The 23,226-nt window shown below is 41.7% G+C and overlaps 2 protein-coding genes across 2 annotated transcripts in view; one reads left to right on the top strand and one right to left on the bottom strand.

Moving 5' to 3' along the window:
* Nucleotides 1–23,226, top strand: part of ctnna2 (catenin (cadherin-associated protein), alpha 2) — a 261,478-nt gene that overhangs the window by 150,960 nt on the left and 87,292 nt on the right. The gene's annotated exons all lie outside the window — the stretch shown is intronic.
* On the bottom strand, nt 368–4,248 carry lrrtm1 (leucine rich repeat transmembrane neuronal 1). Its single transcript, XM_072385075.1, has one exon. The coding sequence runs from the start codon at nt 3,062–3,064 to the stop codon at nt 1,487–1,489; it is 1,578 nt and encodes a 525-aa protein (XP_072241176.1). The 5' UTR covers nt 3,065–4,248; the 3' UTR covers nt 368–1,486.

Here is a 23,226-nt window from a genome sequence, read left to right as displayed (position 1 = left end):
CAGTCTGTTCCCTCTCTCTGCAGTCGCTGTGGTCCTCCACCCCCTTCTCACACAGTACACTGTTCATGTCAAATGACCCAGGAAACACAACATCTGTCAGTGCACTAATTTACACAATGAACACCAGAGGAAGAAGGATATATACACACACACACACACCTCTAAATGAACTTGTATTTAACAAACAATTTCACATCACATGAAAACACAGTGGCGAATACTGCATGTGCAAATCTTGCTTGAAGCTGGTGGATAATCTTTTTTCAGTGGTTTCGGATACTACTTTAATTCTATTTTGATCTACGTGTGCACGGTTTAAATGATTGTTGGCTTCGTGTGCTTGATTCAGTAAAACGAGGCATCACTCTTCTTTGACAGCCAGAGTGTGATGAGAGGCAATGAAAGGCATAGCTTTAGATCTTTGACACTCTGCTTTTTTTTTTTTTTTTGCTTTTTTTCTCAGATGCTACACAAATGGTGATATCATAAAAAGGAAAAAAATAATTTAAATGATAAAAATGAATTGGGATCATTCACAGAGAGGGCATGGAAAATAAATTACACCTAAAAGTGAGTCAACACAATGAATGATAAACCAACAAATGTGACAAAAAGCAGAAATCTGAAATCCAGTCTGTGGTTCTGTAATTGGTGATGAGATGCAGATATCCCTCTGCCCCTTTTCAGATTCAATTTTTTTTCTAGATTCCACCCCCCCTTCATTTCTTTTTGGTTTGATACACTGCAGAGTCATGGCTCTCCAGTCTAGGAGCGCAAAGACTGCATCTTTTGTCGTCCATCCTCTGTGACAGGCTTCTCACGTACAAATGAGTTTACTGTGAATAGCAGTTCATTTATTTAAACCTTTTTTGTAGTTTACAAAAAGAAATAGGTTATCTTTTTTTCTTTTTTTCCATCCACAGTTGCACTTCTTGTTTTAACATATTTTACACAGAATTGATTTTTTTTTTTTACAGTTTGAATTAAACTTAAACAGATCTTTAATATTTTAAATGCTTGTCAAATATCGTATGTACCATAATACAAATGGTGTTGTTTTTTTTTTGTTTTTTTTGTTGTTTTTCTCTTCTTTTTCCTTATGTGTCCCCAGTTTATTTTTAAACAATTTTCAAATGTCCTGAAATAGAAAGACACATTAAAGCTCAAATATCCATCCATGAGAGAAAAGCCTCGGTGCCCACAATTATCCCCCTGTGTGTTTCTTTAGATTATCAACAGGTCCAACAGTCAGCTTCACATTATGCCGTCTGATTTCAGATTAGCACTAGACAGCTGTAGCAGTAAATCCACCACAAAATAGTCAGCCACATAAAGCACACTCCCTTCACATCACAGTGAGATGTAAAAAGTGTCCAAAATATCCAGTTTTTTTTTACTTTGTCCCACAATATCCCCCTCCCCAGTGTATCCAAAAAGGAATTTGCTGTATATCCACATAATGTGAAGGCTTGATCAAAAAGCATGGTCACACCTCGCATTCCCGAGAAGGTTGCTGTTGGCAAGTGCAAGAGCCATATTCATTGATGATTACCAAAGCTCCCTCAATGTGGTTAGGTTTATAGTCAACATAGTACTCCGGTGTAGAGATCGTAGCCATCTGCTGCATGCTTTGCTTTTGCTTCTGCTTGCGACGCTGACTGCTGAAGCACTGCCTTAGTTGCCTTATTCCAGCTGGAAAGCACTTCCATGCCACATAGAGCATGAGCACTATTATGAGAAAGGAGAAAATGAGCGCCATGGTTCCAGTCACCACCTTGTGGATCTGCATGGTGCTCTCGAGGTCATCGTGGCCCACTGTGACAGTGAAAGAACTGGTGACCACCTCGCTACCCTCACCCTCATAAGGGTTTGGTGTGAATGGGCCCAAAAACACAGAGCCACCCTGGGCCAGATCCCTTGTTGAGGCATACAGACCTGCTGTGGTCACCTCTTTTGGGGAATCCTCACATAGCTGGAAAGCATAGACAGCATCCAACACATCCTCGCCCTGTGCAGTGTCAGGGCTTGAACACAGCAGGGAACTGTCACGCTGGCCTCGGAAGGCACTCAGCCAAGAGGCCAAGGCACACACGTTGCGACTGCACTCCCAGTCATTCCCTGCCAGGGTAATGCTGTCCAGAGATGACCACGAATCCAGGATGCGCTGATCCACAGAGGTCAAACGATTGGAGTCAAGCATCAGCACCTTGAGGTTGGGGGCGCTCTCAAAAACATGTGGCTCGATGTATTCAATTTCATTGGCTGACAGGTCAATTTTCTCTAAATAATCCCATGTCCACTCCAGTGTGTTGACAACAATAGTGGCGCGATTGTTGTGCATGTACAAAGTACGTAATGCGATGAGGCGGGGGAAGTGGGCTAGGTTTACTTTGACCAACTCATTGTGCTCAAGATGCAACTCAGTCAACTTTAAGAGGCCAGCGAAGGAATTTCTTGCCAGGCTCTGCAGTTGGTTGTATCCCAAGTCCAGAAACTGCATGCTCCTGCAGTCTTGAAAAATCCGCACTGGCACAAATTTGAGAGCATTGTAACGCAAATGCAAATTGGTGAGCTTTCTAAGGCCATGGAACAGGTCAGGCTCCAGTGCCTGCAGCCTGTTGTAAGAGAGGTCCAGGATGCGCAGGTTTGGCAGGGGCCTAAAGGTACCATTGGGCAGGCTCTCAATGCGATTGCTGCTGAGATCTAACTCCTTAACCCTTCTTAGCCTTTCAAATGCACCCTCCTCTACAATGTCAATGTTGTTGTGATCTAGGTAGAGCCAGGTTAGCTGTGACAGACCAGCCAGTTGGCCCTCACGCAGCTCAGTTAAGTTGTTCTCTCTCATGGACAGGCCCATGGCACTGCTCAGATTGCGGGGAATGTCTGTGAGGTTGAGCCCTTCGCAGTACAGCAGCTTGCTGTCGCAGCGGCACAGCCTTGGACAAACCCCCTCTACCAAGGGAATTGTTCTGAGAAAAATGCCCAAAGTACACAGTATCAACCCAGGGGGCTTCTTCAGTGGCCACTTTAAGTACAGTCCAATTAGGAGGAAATCCATTAGCATAAATATCCAGGAATGTTGGGGAGAAAATGTCCATTGAACCACTCTGGATATAGTTTTACACCTATCAGACCCTATTTATCACATCATATTTAAATGACTGAATATTGTGTTTCATTCTGTCCTTTAATTTCAGTTACAGGCAGTAATATTATATTTATTTTAAACAGTCCATCAAGGGAATCCTTGTTGAAAATGCAAAGAATAAAGAGCAATTCTCTTAGCTTATACTAGATATGAGGTAGTGGGTGGAGAGTAGAAGGGATGAAAAATAAAACTGTCCTCACCGAACGATCTGATTTGAAAAGATTCCTACTCACCCCTATCCAAAAGCTGACAATCTCTATTCAGCATCTTGCTTTGTGCCCCAACTTTAATTATGTACCAATCTAAAAAAGACCCCACTGTGGTACAAATTCTCCCCCCGCCTTTCTCTCTTTTCAGTGGACACCAGATCCTTGGCAGGCTTACAATGTCTTAGTTCTCTTCAAGTGAAAGAGCCAGAAAGAGGAGGAATCCAAGTAGCTTTCAGCGAGATGGTAGGAAGTGCAAGTTTCCCTGTCTGCATGCATGAGCTCTGTCTCTTTTGCTCCTCCGCAGTCCTCTGCTGCAATGATCAGAGGGAAGAAGAGACAGCCAGAGAAAGGGGGAAAAAAAGCCCAATGAAGAATATTTTTAGGTAAATGTACAGCTCTTTTTTTTCCTCCCCTCCCTGCTTAAGTTTCAGCAGATCTGTCCAAAGGTATTACCGTCCATCTCAGGAAGAAATCACTGACTTTTGAGGTTTAAATCCATTCACGCTGTTCATCGAGCTTTCAGTGACGAGAGCAAGAAAAAAAGGGGGGATTTAAAAGAGGTGAACCCCGTTCACTGTTTTCTTGTATAACAATATTCCTTGTCATCTTAGTGGTTCACTTCGGTAAAGAGGTGGCTTGCATCCCCCTGTGGCTCGCAGGTTTCGTTCACTCCCTTGCTTCTCCGAGTGTTTTCTCAGCCAGCTGGAAGAGGCTGCTGAGGGCTGGTGCTGGTAGGCAGGCAGGGGCAGTGAGTGTGGGAAGCGAAGGAGCGCGCAATCCCTTGCAGCAGACCAGTACACTGACAGCGCATGCAGAAGCACCTTCTGTTCACTGAGTGTCGTAAGCCACTCACAATTCGGAGCGCTCGCTCTCTTTCCCTCACTCCCTTACTCCCTTGATCGCTCACTCACTTGTTCATGCTGCTCCCCTCCTCCCTCCTCCTCTCTCTTGCATCCTCCATCCTTGCTTTTTCTCTGGCCGTGTTTTTCTCTGTGCCTCAGATATTTACATATCCAGAATGGGCTGGGCTTAAACCAGGAGCTTTAATGACCCCCCCCAACTCCCACCAGCCCATCCCCTCCCTGTCTCAGTGACTGTAATGAATTGGTCCTCTTATGACGTTGCCATACGAATGCGGTTTTCTGGTATCAGAGTTGCACTGTGCAAGGTAGGAAAGTGATCCTATGCTAGTTCTATCCCTAAAGCAGATAGTCATCTGCATACATGTTAAGAATAAGTGCACATATGAAAGAACAAAGATTACATTTAGAATCATTTATAATGTTGCATAACCCAGCCATTTTTTTTTCTTACCACCATTTGTAATGGATAACATTTTCAATGAACTCATCATTGCGTTTGTCTTTCAAATTGCATATAACTCTTCGGATCAGTCTCAGGATTTTGATATTCACTGTTTAGCTTTGCCAACAATAAAAGTGCGAGTCTAATGAGTCAAGACTAGAGTATGACATTCTTCATTTCATCAAACTGTCCTGTAGCCAGGCATTCTATGTCATTTTCAATTATGGCTCGGGTAGTCATTTTGAATACAGATGTAATTGCTTGCCACATAATATTAGCATAAAAATTTAACAGATATTTCTCTCTGAAGGTCCACTCTCATCTTGTTTTTCACTTCTCTGAAATCACTTCTAGCCTTGTCATCTTTGTCCCTATTATTTTCAAAGACAATGAGCTGTGACTTGCTATCTGACCCCCCCTCTATTTTTTTTTTCTGAGTTGCCTGCATATTTGTTGACTGATTTGTGTCCATTTCTTCAATCTATTGGATTAAGAATGACGGTTTTTAGAATTTTCCCACCTTCACCACACAAGTCTCAGTAACGTGTTTAAGGAGAAATTTGCAGTATGTTGAAAAAGGGAGTACATATAGTTATACAGTTTGGTTGGAAACACTTTTCAACACGTATATTTTGCAGTCAAGGAAAGACATTAGGGCTATCACTTTATCCAAAAATAAAGCTCAAAATCATTCTTCAAATGTATTATAATGTGCCCCCTCATTAAGACAGTTGCAGCTACACTGTGTGAAATGATGATATCACTCACTGGAACTGTATATTGTGGCTCCCGTTGCATCTGAAATCCCTTTCCCAAAATAATTCAAATGAGCTAGATGTTTTTGCGTACAAATCTTGCTAGCTTGTCGGTGTTGCCATAATTCAAGTTGTTGACGAGGGCTGGGGCTCCACCTTCTAAGGCGCAGCAGGCAGTCATTTTTCGTTGCTGTAGCATTCATAGTTTAAAATCTTAAGATAATTCCACCTCTGCTCAGATTATTTGGTGTCATTGTTCTTTTTGAGCGGCTTTGCTCTGCAGTTTCCTCTGTTTTCAGAGCAATGTAACAAACAAAATAACATTAGCATATTTCATTGAGAGGTCAATACAGTGTCAGTTATTGTATCAATTATAGAGATCAATAAAAATACGATATTTCGCAAATTCATCAGCTGAGTTATCAACTTGGCTCTTGTGCCAGTATGTGCAGCTCTTATAACTGCTAATGACGGTTATATTATGATAATAATAATAACTAATGACGGTTTGGGCGAGAGCTGAAACCTTGACATTTACCAAAGGATGCAATGACTTTTCACCATTACTTGCTTCAGCAGCATCCAAAGCAACACTTAATACATAATAATTGAGATCCATGTCGGTAACTATGACAACAGGGGAATAAGCATTTGAAACCATTTTCAGCATGACAGTTATGTGATTTTTATTTATTAATTTATTTATTTTTTTAGGTTCTGTCTAATCCATCTTTAATTTGATATAGATTTTTTTATTACCAAACTTAATGAGATGATGTCCATTTTTGTATTTCCAATAAGAACTCAAATATTGAAGTAGCTGACACACTTTTTGAAGTCGTCATTTCCAAAAGGAATACACACGTTACAGCCTCGTCAAAGTGGCAGAAATTGTAGTCAGATTGGCACCGAAGCTGTCTTTTCCAAAATCTTTTTGACATTTTCTCATTTTGGGTGTAGCTCATGACCTTGCACACATGCACCTTCCATACCCTAAGGGGGCGTATACAGTATTACTTGTGGTTACTTGAGGTGAAATTGTGGTTGTAACTTTGAATGTTTAATTGTCATCATTTGCTTCATCATATGATGTACTTTATTGTAGGGGGAAAAAAAGTATACTTGATAGATTTTTTTAAAGAGATTATGATAAGTACAGCTGCTAATTAACTCTCAAGAAAATGGAAGTAAAGGGGATTAAAGTGTCTATTCGTGCTCTCGTGGTCAGCATGGAGTTGATGCTATACTACTTAACTGCATGCAGGCTGATAATGGCTGGCTTGAAAATAAGATGGGAGTTGAGCTTTGTCTGATTACAATAATTATACAAAGGAAACACAATTACCTAACAGCTCTGCACTTTGTTATGATCCTGGCTGGCATTTTGCAGCTTAACCTTAGAATCTACATCTGTCACCGGGGCCTTCATAATGCACTGTAAATCACTCGCTCTCCCATCCGCTTTAAACGGCACGATTTTGGGCTGTTTGAAATATGAGGGCAGGAAACATGGGCAAATATGTAGTTATCACCCAAAAGTGGGAGATGGCTGAAAAAAACTTTCAGCCATTTCTTTTCTTTTTTTGGTAATCATTAATCAAAACAATGAACCATTGAAACATGAACCAGGGTGGAATCAAACCAAATATATATATATATATACATATGAGTGTGTATATGTAGTGTGTGTCTGTGTGTGGTCTTAAGATCTACAAGATATAATGGAATTAAAAGGAAGAGAGACAGTAATTGTCCTTCACATGATATGGATGTCTTGAGGCTGGAATCATGTCAGCCTCACCTTTGCTGTATTCCCTCTTAGCTGTAATGGATGACTACATCATCAGCTAATGACGTGGTGTGCTGTAATGACGACGCAGCGAACAGGAGATGAGAGCATCCAGTCTATCAGTTTTTTTTCGACTAAGAGCTTTGACCCTTCTTAAGAGTAAGGGGTCAGCAAAAGTGTGTTGCGCTGCTTGTGGCCATGAAACATGCCTTGTGAAAAATATTTCTGTACGACCTCAGGTCAGAAGCTTTTAAGCATGTTTTAGGAAAATATATTTTAGCCCAACCAAACGTATCAAATTCGAATGGACGTCCAAAATCCAATTAATTATTTTATGTGCTAATACAAACCAAGTGGCCGTTGTATTCACTGGTCATAGTTTTTTTTAAAAACTAGATGGTTATCTTCTGTGGTGGGCTGCCAGCCGAATTAATTGATTTCAGGGATCAAATAAGACTCAAAATTATCAGCATCTGTGATTACAGGCCCATTATTTTAATCACTTATTGAATCAGAAGACGTCTGACTGTTTGAGTCCAACAAAACAGGGCAGATGACGACTAATTGGCCTGCTGCAGAGATAATGTTGATGGGCATCTGGGAAAGTAGCGTGGTGGAGGGGATCAGTGGAGACACTTACACCGCAGAGTGGCTGTCAGCAATGTGTTAAGGAAATGGCACGAGATGATCCTACATCCACACTGAACTGCGACTCCCTGGATGTTTGTGTCAAATCGGTTAGAACAGGTCACAAGCAGACCCAGGGCCAGCATTGACCATTAGTATCTCACTCGCTAACATTTATCTCTATTTATGTTTTCTCTGTCTTCATGGATTTTTTATACGACTTAATCCCATTTATATAATCAGGAACTGAGGATGAACTTTGGAACCAAGGAAATGTGCTTGAAAATAACTTCAGTTGGCCGTGGGCATTTCTAACTATACCCACCATATATCTTCTAAAAGAAATGGTGGCGATAGATATTACTTGGGTGTTCCTTCTCTAGTGACGCCCAACAGCATGGCATTGTGAACTCGATCTGGTTCATTTTTGAGGCTTTTCAAGTTGGTGAATATTTGGCTGGAAATATAAAGAAAAGGATTTATTCAGTAGAATGTGTAAAAGGTCTGAGGAGGCTCTGGTATTGCTTCCATGGCAATGAGATGAGAATCGAGTAGGTCATGCCAGAGGAAGGCGGGGGGGGGGGGGGGGGGGGGTCAAACGATAGCACAGAGTCTGTCTGAAGAGGCCTGGAGAATAAAGTGTCTGTATATTTGCTGGAAGCGAGGGATGGAACTATAATGACTCTGGAGGTGGTTTTTGAACACATGATTTCAAAAACGCATTTTTTTTGTTTGTTTTTTTTCTCTTCTCTGCATTATGCTCGATTTTGCCATCTTTCTTTTCTAACATAAATCCATCACATGTTGAAAACCTCTGTGTTTTCATCTCTGATACTGATTGTATTTAGTGGCAGCACTGGTCACAACTGCATATGTTTGAGCTGCACCTGGCACGTTCTCAACTGCACAGCTACTTCAGCTCGTACGCTTTAGCTCTTTTAGTTTTGTAATGTATATGTAATATTCCCCCTTTGGCGATTTTGCAGTTTGTTCAGCTGAAGCTTTCAAATTCAGTATTTATCGCAGATCTCTTGAGAGTCATTTGCTTGATTATCGGGGTCTTGGTCTTTGTGAAATGTTTGTGGTTTACATGTGCTTCTCCCCAAAGTTGTCTTAAGTTATATTTGCCTTGATTATGTTGTTCTTCTCTTCTGTTTTTCTTCTGCCTTTTTTTTTTATTCTAGGACTAAAAGACTCCAGGTCATAACAATTTGAAAGAACTAGCTGCAGTGAATACCTCCAATACTCTTATCAATTCATTTAAAGAAATATATTTTAGGTAGAAACCTTTTATAGCCAAAAAAAATGAAAGAAAGTTCCAATCGTGATTTTAGAAAGAGATGGATGGTGAAGGCAGAGGGGAAAGGATTGGGAATCTTTACACAAAAGGTGAGGAGGCAAGCCAAATACTGCACTCGGTTGTCAGACTAACAAAGGATGTTGTCAAGTAGACGGAGACATTCGAATAACGCGACAGAAAGAAACAAGATGCCTGTTTTTAAGACTTGTGTGACCAGAGAAGATTTTGCTTTAAAAAAAAAAAACCTCTCAGACACAACTATGCGTGCACCTTTAGCACAGATCAGTCAAATTTGGTTGAATAGGTCCAAAAGCATACATGGGAGAAATGTATCTACTGTCAGTCTCGTAAAGAGAAATACAGCTAAACGCTCAAAGTGTTCGCCCTGGTTCTTACACGATGAGCATCATCAGGCTGTAAGCTGCTGTCGTGTCTGCTGGAGGGTAATTTAAGCCGCTTCATAAACAGTTTTATATACTGCAACATCAGGCAAGCAGAAGATTGTTGTGAAATGATTCATTGGAAAGACGAAAAACTAATCTTTTTTTCCCCCTAATTTGCTTCAGTCTTCAGTAATGTGACATTTATTGTCAGAAATTTAGTGGGTAAATTGTTATGTGGAGCCTTTTTTATAGGCATCTGAAGCATGATCTAAAATAAACACTGCTTTTAATGTGATCTCATGGCTCAGAAAAGTTTGAAATCACATGTTAAATCTTTATCCGTGTTCATTATCGTTAAATATTACCTTCTTATGAAATAGTGTTGAATCTAAATCCTCCCAAATGTAAAATTCAGCAGAGTCAAAGTGTAACATGGCATCAAATAAATGCACTGGAGTTGACTACAAATGCCTCCAAATGAGACTTAGGCGTAGTACTTGAGTAAATCTAGTTGGTTACTTTCCACCCCTGGTTAAAATAAAAGGCGTTCTGCATCCCTGTTGATGCTGTAACAAACCTCATTATGATCTGCTTCTGCATGATATCTTTTCACTTCTGGGCAAAATCTAACCTTTCCCTCTTGCTGTGCCACCTTGCTAACAACCGCTATTATCCAGCCAAGAACGTGGCCATAGAGTGTGGAATTTTCATGTTTGGCTGTTAACGGCTTCAGTTTATGCAAGAGGTCTGTCGCATTGTCCTGAGGTGACCAAAGCACAAAGAAACAGACTTTATACTCAATCTGACATGCCAGTACGACGACTGTCAGTGTTAACCGTGTGCTCTGTTTGCACTCACATAAATGATGTGTGATGGTAAGTGGTTGAGATGATGTTTTTATAAGAATTATATGCTGACAATTAGAATACTTTGAGGAATAATTGGCAATGTCTGCTGGTTGGCCCGTCGACTGTTGTGGGCTGTGCAGCTGCAGCGCATCTGTGTGTGTGTCTGTCCGTGTGAGCAAGAGAAAGAGAATTAATATATGAAATGGCTTCCAGCTATGTTCAAAGGAAAGTGCTCCCTGTTGAGAGACGGAGACACAATGCTTTTGCTTTGTCACAACACAGAGCGGTCGCACAATCCGTGTTGGACACACTTTTACACAGAAGCGAGATCAGAATTCTTCACCTGCCACTGCAGCTGGTGGGAATTTACAGCAACCTGCCAGTGTGTTTCACCCACGTTTGGCAGGGTGATGTGTGCGGGGGGGGTTTTTTCGGGACACACTATTTAACTCAATTACGTTTAATTCTTTCATATTTTTGGTGTCTTTTTATGTAAATTTTTGCTCTGGCTCTAATGTCTTTGGCTTCAGAGACCACATCAAACCATGTCTGTGATTCTTCTCTGTCAGCCAACAGAGGCTGTCAGATGACACACTGAGAGCCGCGGTGCCCATTTTCAAAAACCAGCGCTGGGGAGTGACATCCCCCCCCCCCTTTTTTTGATAACCCTGTGGAGTCTGGTCTGTTGCCTCATCCAGAGCCAAACAAGCCGCCACATCCTTCATGTGTCCACCAAAACTCTCTCATGCGGGACCGAAGCAGAGCAGAATGCAGCAAACAGGAGTCTGTGATGCAAAAGGCTGAAACACTTGTAAATTTAGTCAGAAAATGTTGTGTGCTGCTGCTGCCCCTTGTGTCTCTGCTGTAAGGTTATGCAACGACACCTTGAACTCTAAGCAAATCTCTATTAAACCCACAGCCATAAAACAGGAGACATGAAAGGTCATTGAATGGAACATCAAGGCTTACATCTTGTAGTGAAAGACTTGAAATATTAAAGATTAGTTCAATTATTTATCTTACATGGTGTACATGGTCAGAAAAGGCATTTTGAGGAGTGTTTTATTTTGTGATTAGACTCCATTATGACATTTGATTTTGAGGGTGTAGTCCTGCCATGACCTGTACAGAAATACGCCCAAATTCCATGTGGTGGGGCATGGACGAAGTATGATCCCGGAGATCTGGATGATGGGAAACGGGAATCCAGATGAGTTAAGCTGTTGAATGTGGGAATTTAGATCAATCAGAAATCGTGTTAGCCGTGCAAGTTATTGCTAACTTTCAGATCCCTCAGTGGACTTGTGCCAGCTTGCCCTATTGAACGGCATCATTTCTGCACTCCAGCCAGCCACAGAGCCTCAGCCTCAGCTCTGAGGTATGCTCTTAGATATGCCTACAACTTAGCTTAAAACAAGAGACGATTGACCCAGCAGCTGCCCCCAGTCTGCGCAACAAGTCTACCACCCACATATGAGCTGCATCCAACTTCCAGCACTTAAACTCACTTTTAAAGACCCTTTTTTTTCCACTTTGGCCTCCCATTAGTTCTGAGAATGTCTCCATCCCTGAGGTTTTAATATATTTGACTATTCTGACTATCAAAACTGGACTAACATACCCGGAGAAGGCAGCTGGGGATTAAAATAATCCTGCATGTATCTGCTCAACACATGCTCCAAAGTTCCATCTTTTTTAACCTTTTTGTTGAAACAGTTAAGCTTAAGTGTATGTTAATAAAGCCAAATTCCCAACAAGGTTGCCTTCATTCACCTACTTTGAATAAAACATTTCTTTTGTCAGCTGTCTAAACTCCTCAGAAACAGTGATTTAAAATCAGCTTGTTGACACTACGTGTCAAGTCGCTGCTGCTTTCCAGACTGCCACTCTGCTCTTATAGAATTACTAGAATAAACTTCTTCTTTTTTTTTTTTTACTTTATCGAGTTTTGACATATTTTGAAACCCTTTTTGCTAAGTTTTTTTTTTTTTTTTTTCGTAAAATGTGGCGACATTATGAGCAAACATGACTTCCTTACAGTTTCAGGACAGTTTCACAGTTATATCTGCTGCGAGATGGTGTTTCTCTGCAGGGGGGGGGCAGTGTCTGATAGATTGCGTGTTTCACTCAAATTTGCTCAAACTCTATTTTTTATTATTTTTTTTGTGGGGGGGTGAAAAGTGACAGCTTTAATATCTCACCTTCTGTCGCATGCAGCGGCACCGTGCAGAGCTCGCACACATAGACCCCCGCTCTCAGCGGCAGTAACCGAGAGACTAAATGTTAAAAAGTGTGGTCACACTTCACTAGAATCCAGATAATGCCGGCTTTTATTTCTTTTTTTTTTCTTTACCTGTTCACCAGCGACACCAGCAATCAATAGAAACATCCAGAGAAGGTGCATTACCAGCCGGTGGAAATATTTTGACTGTGCAGTTGTTATTTTCCCGTTGCCCTTGGTATTTCTTTGTATTCTACCAGAAAAGCACAACATAGAGTTAACACTCTTAACAAAAGCAGTCATTAGTCAACGGATTGATCAACTAACAGTGCAATCATAAATTCAGTCTGAAATGTCTGTGTCAGAGGGTTCATAGCAAGGTGGATTTAGTGCCTCGGGGGAGGTTGCAGATAAACTCATTTTTGCTTTAGTTTCCCCCATTTTTCTCTGACCGAATGTTTTATTTCTATGTAATATGTTCCAAATGAGATGGAGTCAGGCAATGTTTCTCTTTGAAAGAACAAAAAGAACAGATGAAAATGCAGATGAAGGGGCGGAATCGATGAGCAGTTATTGAGAGAGTAACGGTAGCCTGGAGCTCTCATTCCATGTTGAACCTTAAAGAGAAGGCTCTGATCGGGGCGACATTTAATAGCATGTGTCGGAAAGCAGAGGTCATAAAACCATGTAAAGCCCTGAATGAAGAATGGACCTATGCCAAGAACCCCACCACCACCACCTGCTGCTTATCCGGTGTCAGCTCCGCAGGTGGTGATGCACGCTGAAGCTTTGCTTCGTCTTTCCTGAGGAGTGACCTTGATAGTAATTAGCTACATGATGTATGAAAAACAGGACGACGCTGCAATTCATTCCAGCCACTGCTGGGGGTGACCGGTTTTTTCCTGAAAATCTCCTACCTCTGTAGAAATTCATCCCACCCGACCTCACATTGACCTCAAAACATCACACACACAAAGATCATGTAAACCCAGCCCAACGGCACCTTTTGGTTGTGGTTTCCAGACAAATCTCACATCCAAACTAACAGAATGCATCACAACATGCAGTTCATATATGAAGTATGTCTGTGTTCACAGCTGCACGGATGAGATGTAAATTGAGAAACAATGCAGCGTCATAGTGTGACACATTATTTAACTTTCCACCAAAAGGCAGAAACAGCATGATGTTACATAAAAAGATGCACCGTTGACTCAGATTCCTGAAGGCGCAGCTCTCCTCTGACATGACTGAGCACAGGTTGCTCATTTTTGGTTCCACACTTTAAAAAAAAGAAAAACCTGTTAGACTCTCTGCAGGAGTTTGTAACTTCGGCGTTAATCGTTTTCCATCATATTATCTCAAGAGTAATACATTTCCAATGAGGTAGCTTACCCACGCAGCACATCACTGGGAACCTTCAGGCTAAAAGCAGGAAGTCACGCATTCAGGAGTCCTGTTTCCTACTGCAGAAACTGCCATTTGAATGATCAAAAAGTTCAATGTTGAGAAAGTTTATAATCAATATTTTAGATAGAAAAAAACGGTCGAATGGATGATTCTTTCAGATTAATTATATAGAGTTCTATTATTTAACAATGAGGAGCAAGATTTATTTTACAGAATGGCATCAATTTTCCTATTGTGCTCAGTAGAATGGTACTCTCTGATGTATGATGTGCCACACGTTGTATGGCGTCTTCCTGTAGCAACAGCTCTGTTTCATGGAAGACATTTTGTCATGTCACAGCAGGATTTTGAAATCCGATCCGAAGCCCCCTTTGTTTTCTTTCATTCTGTCATGTCTTCCTGGTGTCAGGCATGCTGGCTTACTGCGCCAGGGACACCGAACTGCTGTAACAGAGCATTGAAGCCTGTTGAATTTTCTTTGTAATGTCTTGGTTGTGACTTATCAAAGTTGTGACAGAGCGAGTTGATTGTTCAACACTTGACGAACAGCAAAATGCAACAGAATCTGTTGAGACGTTTTAAAAACCTGATGACGACATATGCGCTGTTGATGGGGCGGAGTCACATATTCCCGCGCATTTGTGAACTCGCGCTTGTGCGAGGAAACTGTGTACACAGAAATTACATAATTAAGATCTATGTGACAGTATTGCTACGACCTCGTCTCGTCACACATTTTTTGTGGTAGAAGCCTCTTCTCTTACAAGTAAGCCGCTATCCCCCACACGTTGTCAAACTAGCAAAGCTAGCTAAAAAAAAAAAAAAAAAATGCAGTCTGAATTGGCCTGGCGTGAACCGCACGTGTTGCGCTGACAGCGGCGAAGGAACGTGTCAACCACGCGGTCGCGAGCAGCGTTCGAGACAGTGTTTCTGTTTTCCAGAGGAAAATGTCACCAGGTTTATCCTTTAATGCAGCACTTTGCTTCGTCTGGTGAAGAGCACAAAGCAAGCAGGGTCACGCCGGGAGAAGATAGATGAACTCTATAGCTCTTGATGAAATTACACCGACATCAGCTTAGTGGTTAAACGTTGTAATCATGCACTCGAGTATCTGAGTGTGCTTGTCGTGTGCAGCTGCGCTCATGGTTTTATTGGTGTGTTTGCACGAATATGGTGGCGTGTTAAGACAGCTGCTTGTCAATTCTTCATAGTTGTCCCTTCTCAATATAGATTAAACATTTATACCACGTTGATATGGGAAATTATCAATAAACCTTTTTAAAAAAATTAATAAAGCAACTGCAGTCTCAAGGAAAAATGAAAGCTATATTTTACACAGGAGTTGACTGTGGCATGTATTCACCGTCTGCTTCACAGCTACACAATTTAACACAGGTTAACACACAGCACCCACACTGTGCTTGTGAATTATTTATCTTTATTTTACAAGAGATGAAAAATACATACATCCGAGCACTTTGATATCTTTCTATCACCTTGAATTTAGCGCAAAGGAGGGTCCACAGTGTTCACAGAGGGAATCCCCATTTATTTTTATGACATGCAGGGATTATGAAAGTTGACCGGTATTAATCCCCATCGGTCCTCGGCTCCAGTTTGAAGGCAATGCCCCGGTCAAGGGCAATAAAAGTATCATTCCCATCTACAAACATGCGTTTGGGGGAATTTAAGTCTTCTCAGCTTTTCATTTGTGGATTTCATTTTATTTATTTATTTTTGGGACAAACATGAGAAAATCTGTGTCTTGGATTAAAGGTCTGATGGCAAAGCTACACAAAATCCTCACTAATACGCCTCAGGATGAAGTACTTATTCTTTTCCGTTGATTTTTTTTCACTTGAAAGTTAGAAATAGGCCTGAAAATGGACACTATAAACATGTTCAAGCCAGAGCAGACAGACAACAGATCAAACTGTTGAACACATTTCTTACTTCAACAAACTGTTGCAGCAGGAAAGGATGAACAGTTTAGCTTATATCATGGCACCTTCTCTGTATCTTTCCGTCGAGACGGTCAGCAGCGTTTGCACTTTTAACTTGTACTCTGCTATCTCTTATCTGAAGGGCCCTGACTTTCCCGGACCTGTGATACTAAGACGGGGTCATCTTGACTCCTCACAGGGACTTCGTGCCCACTCACACTCCGAAAACCATGACAAAGCAGACTGAATCCTCGCACTCTTGTTCTCTTTCAATAGCAGTTACACATTTAGGACTGCATGTCCTTGCTGTCAGCGTTTGCTTGAATCTTTTGATTTAAGTCTGTGGGATATAAATTGACCTTTAAAGCTAAGTTCTGCGAAAGGGCAACATGTTGTTGTTCCTTGTTGTCATTATTAGAATGATTTTTTAATTTCACTCTATTGCTTTTTATCACAACCTGACACAACTTTACTGAGGAAATATCTCACGCATGCTTTGGAGAAAACAAGACAAAGAAACCACTACGACAGCTAATTTTCACTTCATGATTTTACTTCTCTGTTTAAGCGGGTCATTGTAGAGAATGGAGTGACGAACTTGAATCCATTCTGCCACTTTCTTCCTGAGAGTCTGCGGCGTTTGAGATCTGTAGTACTCAATACTCTTTGGAGCACATTATTCCAGGATGAGAAAATATACACTTAGGAGTCTGACCACACCAAACTAAGGTTTACTCTCAAAAAGGTACGTTTCCCTTGTCTACAGTTTAACCACGGACAGCTGGGAGGCTGCCCATCTCTCTCTTTGTTGTGTGTCACGTGTTGAACTGGCCCGAGTTGTTGAAACACATTAAAAACACAATTGAGAAACCACGCCGCATATCAGTGCCATGAACTCTGGACGTTCCTGTCACAGATTCATCTGTGTTTTGTTGCAGTTTTTAGCAGCTGTACAGTTGCATATATGCAAAATATTGCCAATGTTTGTTTTTGCTGTGACGGTTAACGGTGCTCCACTGATGGTGCATTCAAGGCATATGGGATATCATTTTCAAGTTAAAGATGCCAATTTAAAGTTAGATTTCCTTGTCCAGATATATAACATTAAACAAGCAACTGGTGGAACACTATTAGCTGGTTAACTTTTTAAGTTAAGTGAACTCCGTAACAAATGAGTTTTAATTTTGATGGCGTCGTAAAAGCGAGAGGAAACTAGTTTCACCTTCCATTTCTGCGGTACAGCAAATGCAGCATCATCTGAAGTTGAAGCTTGGAGGAGATAAATGGAGGGAGGCTGGATAACCTGTAGAGTGACACGTTTCCCCAGCACGTCTGAAAGAGATTCAGTGACGTTTGCTCAGTTTTAGGGGAAACAAAATACCACTGTTGTCTTTTAGTGTTGTGACTTCATGTTACCAAACATGTCCTCTCAAGCACAGAAAGGGATTTTTATTCATTTTCAAATGCATTCATTTTCCATAATACATCCCCTATAACTCTGAAAAACATTCCAGTAAGTCATTTTTCCAAGGAGAAGCCAACGTTCCCATACCACGGGCTTACATGACCCGCTGGAAACCAACCTCTGCCACTATGCTCAGATGACTAGAATCCAGTCAGTATGACAGAGCTGTGCAGTGCAGTGGGAGACTACATGATGACATTTCCCCCTAGCCCTCTTCAGTAGAAGCAGAAAAATACAATTGTCATCACATCGTGAGACAGCTGGATTCAGAACTGCACCCTTGATTAAAATGCAGAGTGCTGTCTCTGGCTGCAGACAATGGCTGCTAAATCCTCTGATGAGGAAGAATTCTCTGCCTCGCTTGCTCTCTGCTGTCTTTGTGCTTGCGTGAGTATATGGGTGTGTTGTGCTCCGTGTTTAACTGCTTAAACATATTTTGCACGATTTACTCTCTCCACCCCAGTAACGTCAACTTTAGAAATCTGGACCCAAATCAAAATCAGCCTTTGTTTACAAAGCAATGAACCCAGTGACAAGCTAAACTACTGCAGTGTGGGCGGTGCGTTCATAAAACGTTTTGTAGCTTCTAAAGTCTAGGTGAGGGGACTGTTCTAATCCTCAGCTTATACCTGGGGTCACGCTGGCCTTGCAAAATCTTACAGCCATCAGTTCATTCTTTCAGTCTCCTAATATGAGGGTTTTTGTTTGGTTAGAAGGTCACATTTTGCATTTTCAACCCTACAGTTGGTAATCTAGTATGTGGTGCGCAATGATGATTACGGGTCTCAAAACATTACATCATACATCTTTCTAGCTGGGACAACAAAGCACTAACTGTGGGCTTAACTTTGTTTAAGTTGACCTGGTATTGACACGATCCATCATGTCACTCCATTATCAGTTACAGCCTCTTGCAGCTGCCCACCTGCACCAGATGGGCCATGCATAATTAAGATCATAACCCACAGCGGAGCCCTGACCCTGTCACTGCATTGAAAATGAGGCTGAGCAGCCGAGGGGCACACTTATCCCGGATGTCCACTAGTTCCCATTACGATGCTCCCAGACTGGCCCTAACTTATTGCCATGCAGAGCACGCATTGTAAAGGCCAAGGTTTTGCAAACACGCTGTTAAATTCTCATAAAATTGTTTTATGAAAATAGCTTGCATGTCCTTCTCCGTTCGTTCTTGTATCCTTGTTTGTCTGTTTGGATTTATATACGAGAAATTTAACCAAACAATAGCTTGACCTGCGTTGTAAGATACTGTACGTTCATTTGACTTTCACTCGTTAACTTAAACGCCACCTTTGGTTTGAGAACTTTTTGGTACAGGAACGGTGATATAAACCACTCTATGATACAATGCGATCTAAAGCAACACCTCAAACTGCCACTGAAGACTTTGTGGCAGACCTGGTGATTGCTTTGCATGGACTTCATTTAGACCATGATACATCTCAGTCATGTTTTCATGTGAAAATGAAGCTGAGCTTCAAAGATCAAAGGTCAAGAATCATAAGGGCCTCACAAATGTAAAGAGGACTCCTGTGCGGCGTGTCCTCGTTTCCACAGCTGAATCAATTTATCAGTCGGATCAAATCAGAGCTCATTTAGACGTTGTGCAATGGTTTAATAAATCAGCGAGCGGTGGAGAGCTTCATATGTCTCTGCGAGTGTTTTGAATCTGCAGCATTCCCAGGGCGGGTTGATAAGTGACGGCTAATATTTTGCAAGGATGATGTCTGCATGTCATTTCCTGAAAAATACTGTTAGGGCTGTAGCAGCTGTGACCATTGTTGGAAAACATTTTCTAAGTCAGCTTAAGGGAGAGGATTGTTGTCCTTTGAAAAGACATCAATCCCCAAACACCCACCATGACAGTAAGTCCAATCCCCTGATCCATCCCCACACGGTGCACTCACATCACGTCCAGAAATTCTGTGGCTTCACTCTTCCTCATTTCTCGCAACTATTAGCAGCAACTACTCTGTCAGTGGTTTGAGCTGCTGCCGGGATAAACTGACAAAGACCACATGAAAGGACAGTGGGAGACGTAATCATTTCGCCGGTCCAACCAGCAACACCATTCTTTCAAGTTGCTGTACACTTGATCATTAGAGCAAGGGAACACCCAGCAAATCAATGCCATGTATCTGCACACAGTGATTGTTTCAACAATGAGCTCAGGCTCAGTAGCATTTGGTACATTAGTATAATCAGTCTGCCATTAGAAACTTTGTATTTGAACTGCTACGAGCAGCTTGAGCCATCATTACCCAGGTTTACAAAAATCTGGATATTTCTCTCAAGCCTTTGCATTGATAGCAAAGGTGCTGCCAGCTCAAGAGCTCAACACCTTCTGTGGTCACATATTTGTGTCCCCCACCCCTCCACCTCGTTAAATGTAATGTGCGAGAAGCAGTCTGTGAAAGATGGAATGGGACCAAAGTGCGTATGTGTCTGAAAAGCCTTTGTTCTCATCATTCATTTTAGGCTTCTTGAGCTACCCTCTCGACTTGTGATCAACAGTGCAGCTAAAAGGTCACACAGAGCGGTGGGCCAGACCGTCGAGGCAAGTGTGTAGGTGGATAACGTCTGAACACAATAGCCTGCGACTTTACTGCTAAACATCTGTGCATTTTTTTTTTTACCATCAGGTTTTTGTTTCTTTTTATCAAAATGTGACCGCTGTATTGAAACCGTATACCCTTCTTCAATTCTGTGAGCTATGCCGTTACCTCGGTTTAATTGCTGGAAGTCATCGTCTCAGAGTACAGCCACAGCGCAGGTGGACACATGAAAGCCAACAGCGCGATTTTGATATATCAGGCATGGATAAGGCACAATGAGGATGTAATATTTGTAGTTTAGAGGTCAGACAAAGACGTCCATTTGAATGAAAATAGCTCGAGTCTTTGAACCTTGCAGTTAATGGTAATGTCTGTTTTGTTTTCCCTTAATTTGTAACACATCATTGTTCGATCCACTACAGAGGGCGGCGAATCGAGTGATATAACAGGGAATCATAAAACGAGGAGGTAAAGTAGTCTGATATTAAGAAGCAGTGTTTGAACTGGGCAGACCTACAGTTTCAGGTGTTTTACTCCTTTTGTATCTTTTGACCAGTATGGAAGCTTCAGTCTTTTGAAAAACAGCCCACATCCTCTCAGACAGCCGTGTCATGGTAATGCATGTGTGTATAGAAATGTGTGTGCACCTATATGTGTGTGATAAATTGACTTTTTCAGCTCTGCAGTGAAACAAAAGTACATCAATGATACTCAAACCTTCCTCTCACCCCATTGACTCACATTTTTTTTTCTCCACACCACAGCTCTGCTCTCACAGATATCGCACCGCTCTGTTATTTTCTCACCCTCTGTAACCTATTCTCAGACTCTCCCTCCCTCGCTTCTCTTCCCTCCTGCTGCCCTTCCTTCAATCCCTCCCTCGCAAACTACTTGCTATTCAGTTCAGGGAGGCTGCAGGCAGCATTGCTCTAGCTCCCCATACTGCTGCTGCAGGACTAGACTTTTTTTCTTTTTTTTATTCCCTGCGCTCTTCCTCTCTCTCTGTCTGATAACCAGACATTTCCCCTCACCTCCTCAGATTCTCCTGAAACTGTGCACCTAAGCCTTGGCTGATAGCCCAACATGCTTAGTATTTCAACCCTCCACGCTCTCTTTGTGCTTCTATTCTTTTTCTTTCTTCCAAGAACACACGGACTATGAAAAAAATCAGTCAGTCAACAACATCATGAGTAATTCATTTGCTCTGTGGCACCCCTTCCTTGAGGCATCTCTCACTGCACGTTCTGGAAGGTGTCTTCTCTAGTAGGCCAACCTTTCCAGACACGATGCACAGGTTCAACAACCTCGCTTGTTAGTTACATCTTTCAATTTTGCCGTAAGTATTTTGTGGACGTCGGTGCCCTTTCTGAGTTTGGTTCTGTGTGGGCTCACCCACTGGCTCACCCTAATTTTCTAGGCTATAATTGGATATTTTTGCTCTGCAGTAAAACTGAAAGAGTGACGGTGATAGTTTATGGCTTCATGGTACCATTCCACTGAGTTTGAAGAAAGGGAAAGAATGACAAAATCTTAATGGTGTGCTGTAGCCTCCGATGATGAGAAAATGCATTGCCTAAATGTTGGAGGACACAGTCCCCCCCCCCCCCCCCCCCCCCCCCCCCCACTGAATTTAGAACCTTGAATCAGCTATTGGCAGATTAATCATTTACAGCCTTTATATTCACTTTGAATATGCTTTGTTTATTGGCAGTTGAAGAAAGGGCACACTCAGGGGATACATGAGTAGCTGGCCTTTGCTGTCTGTGTCTGTTTATTGTTTCATTTCTTTTTTTCTGCCGCTAGCTTTGTCTCCGGCGCAGTCGCCTCTCTATTCTTACATCCCTATTTATTTATTTATGTCAAGTTATAGCATTAATTGTGTCTTCTTGATATGACCAGTTATATAAAAACGGTTTCCCAGTGTCCAGTAGAGGCATGCTCCGATGCCCTCAACATGTGTGCCATCACTACGACCTCAATTTGGTTCCAGCTGGCTACTGTCCATCCATGTATAAAGGAAACCGGTGCATTGCGCCTATGTGAGAGGAAATCCTTATTTCAATATTTACTCCACCCCAAAGAAACTTCTTATTTCATACTTACAATGTGCTCAATTATAAGGCAGATGCTTCCGTTCATCCGAGGCTTGCATGACCACAGATACTGATAACCAGCGACATGCCCACAGTCTAAACATGAGCCTGCGTAATGAGAGGAGTAAGTAAACGACTTCAGCCATTAAATGTAAGAGGGCTTGTGCCTGAAGGCACTCTGGCTCCTCCTCAGGCAGCCCCGTCTTCGGCTGCATTAACGCTAACTGACAAGAGACTGCCAGGCTCAAAAAGCACTGTCACAGACACTATGGGCATCTGTGTGTGAGGAGAAAAGACAAGAAACTCCTGTATAAGCTGCACATGGGAGACTGGCTGTCCCGAGGCTCTTCACATCAGCTCTGCATACTTAATTACTTTCCAATACTAGAATTTTATTTAGTTTAAGAGGTGGATATACTGCATGTGCATGATTACGTGTGCGCGCGCTGCTACTTATTCCAAAATGTCTTTTTTAATTCATTTTTTTAAACAAAAGATCACTGGCTCCTTATCTGCAGCACAACAAAATGCACCTTGTTTGATATCCAGTGAATGCAATCAAAGCTTTTGGGTTAAAGCTATTTAAACTTTGTTTCTAATGTGTTTGCATTTGTATAAACTACCTTAGCTTTCTCTAGACCTCCCTTGAAATTGTAACTGATGCGTACAATTAGTTAAACATAAAGGATAATGAATAACATGTAGTGCTAAAAGCATCAAGGACTGAGAGCCACTGCCTTAGGTCATTATTACTTTCATTAAACCTTATTTAAAAGAGAAAAAAAGAAAAGGCGTTGAGACCTATGTGTATGTCCTTAAAGACTGTATGTACATGGCATTAAACTAGCATTTTCTTTTCTGTAGAATTTAATTTAAAAAAAAAAGAACTAGGTGTGAAAATATATATATATATATCTTTATATTTGGAGACAACTTTTCCACTGGTGTGAATGGCTGTTTGTGTGTGTGAGAGAGATTCTTTCTTGTCTTATTTGCCCCAACATAACATTATGCCTGTATTGCATACGTGTGATGCAGCATGCATGGCTTGAATGAGATGTATGTTGCATGCATTGTGTTCCTCTCTCATCGTATTGCATAGGACTAAACAGAACTCCTAACCCATAGTGGAAGCATTTCTCCTCGCTGCAGGCATT

The sequence above is a fragment of the Leuresthes tenuis genome, unplaced genomic scaffold, assembly GCF_036924035.1.
Source record: "Leuresthes tenuis unplaced genomic scaffold, fLeuTen1.0.hap1 SCAF_4, whole genome shotgun sequence".
NCBI classification, from domain to species: Eukaryota; Metazoa; Chordata; class Actinopteri; order Atheriniformes; family Atherinopsidae; genus Leuresthes; species Leuresthes tenuis.
Note: the sequence above shows the minus strand (reverse complement) of the source record. Positions and strands in the feature narration are given on the sequence as shown.

Excerpts from the sequence above, each read along its gene's own strand:
- lrrtm1 (XM_072385075.1), bottom strand. The coding sequence starts at position 3,064 with ATGCTAATGGATTTCCTCCTAATTGGACTGTACTTAAAGTGGCCACTG.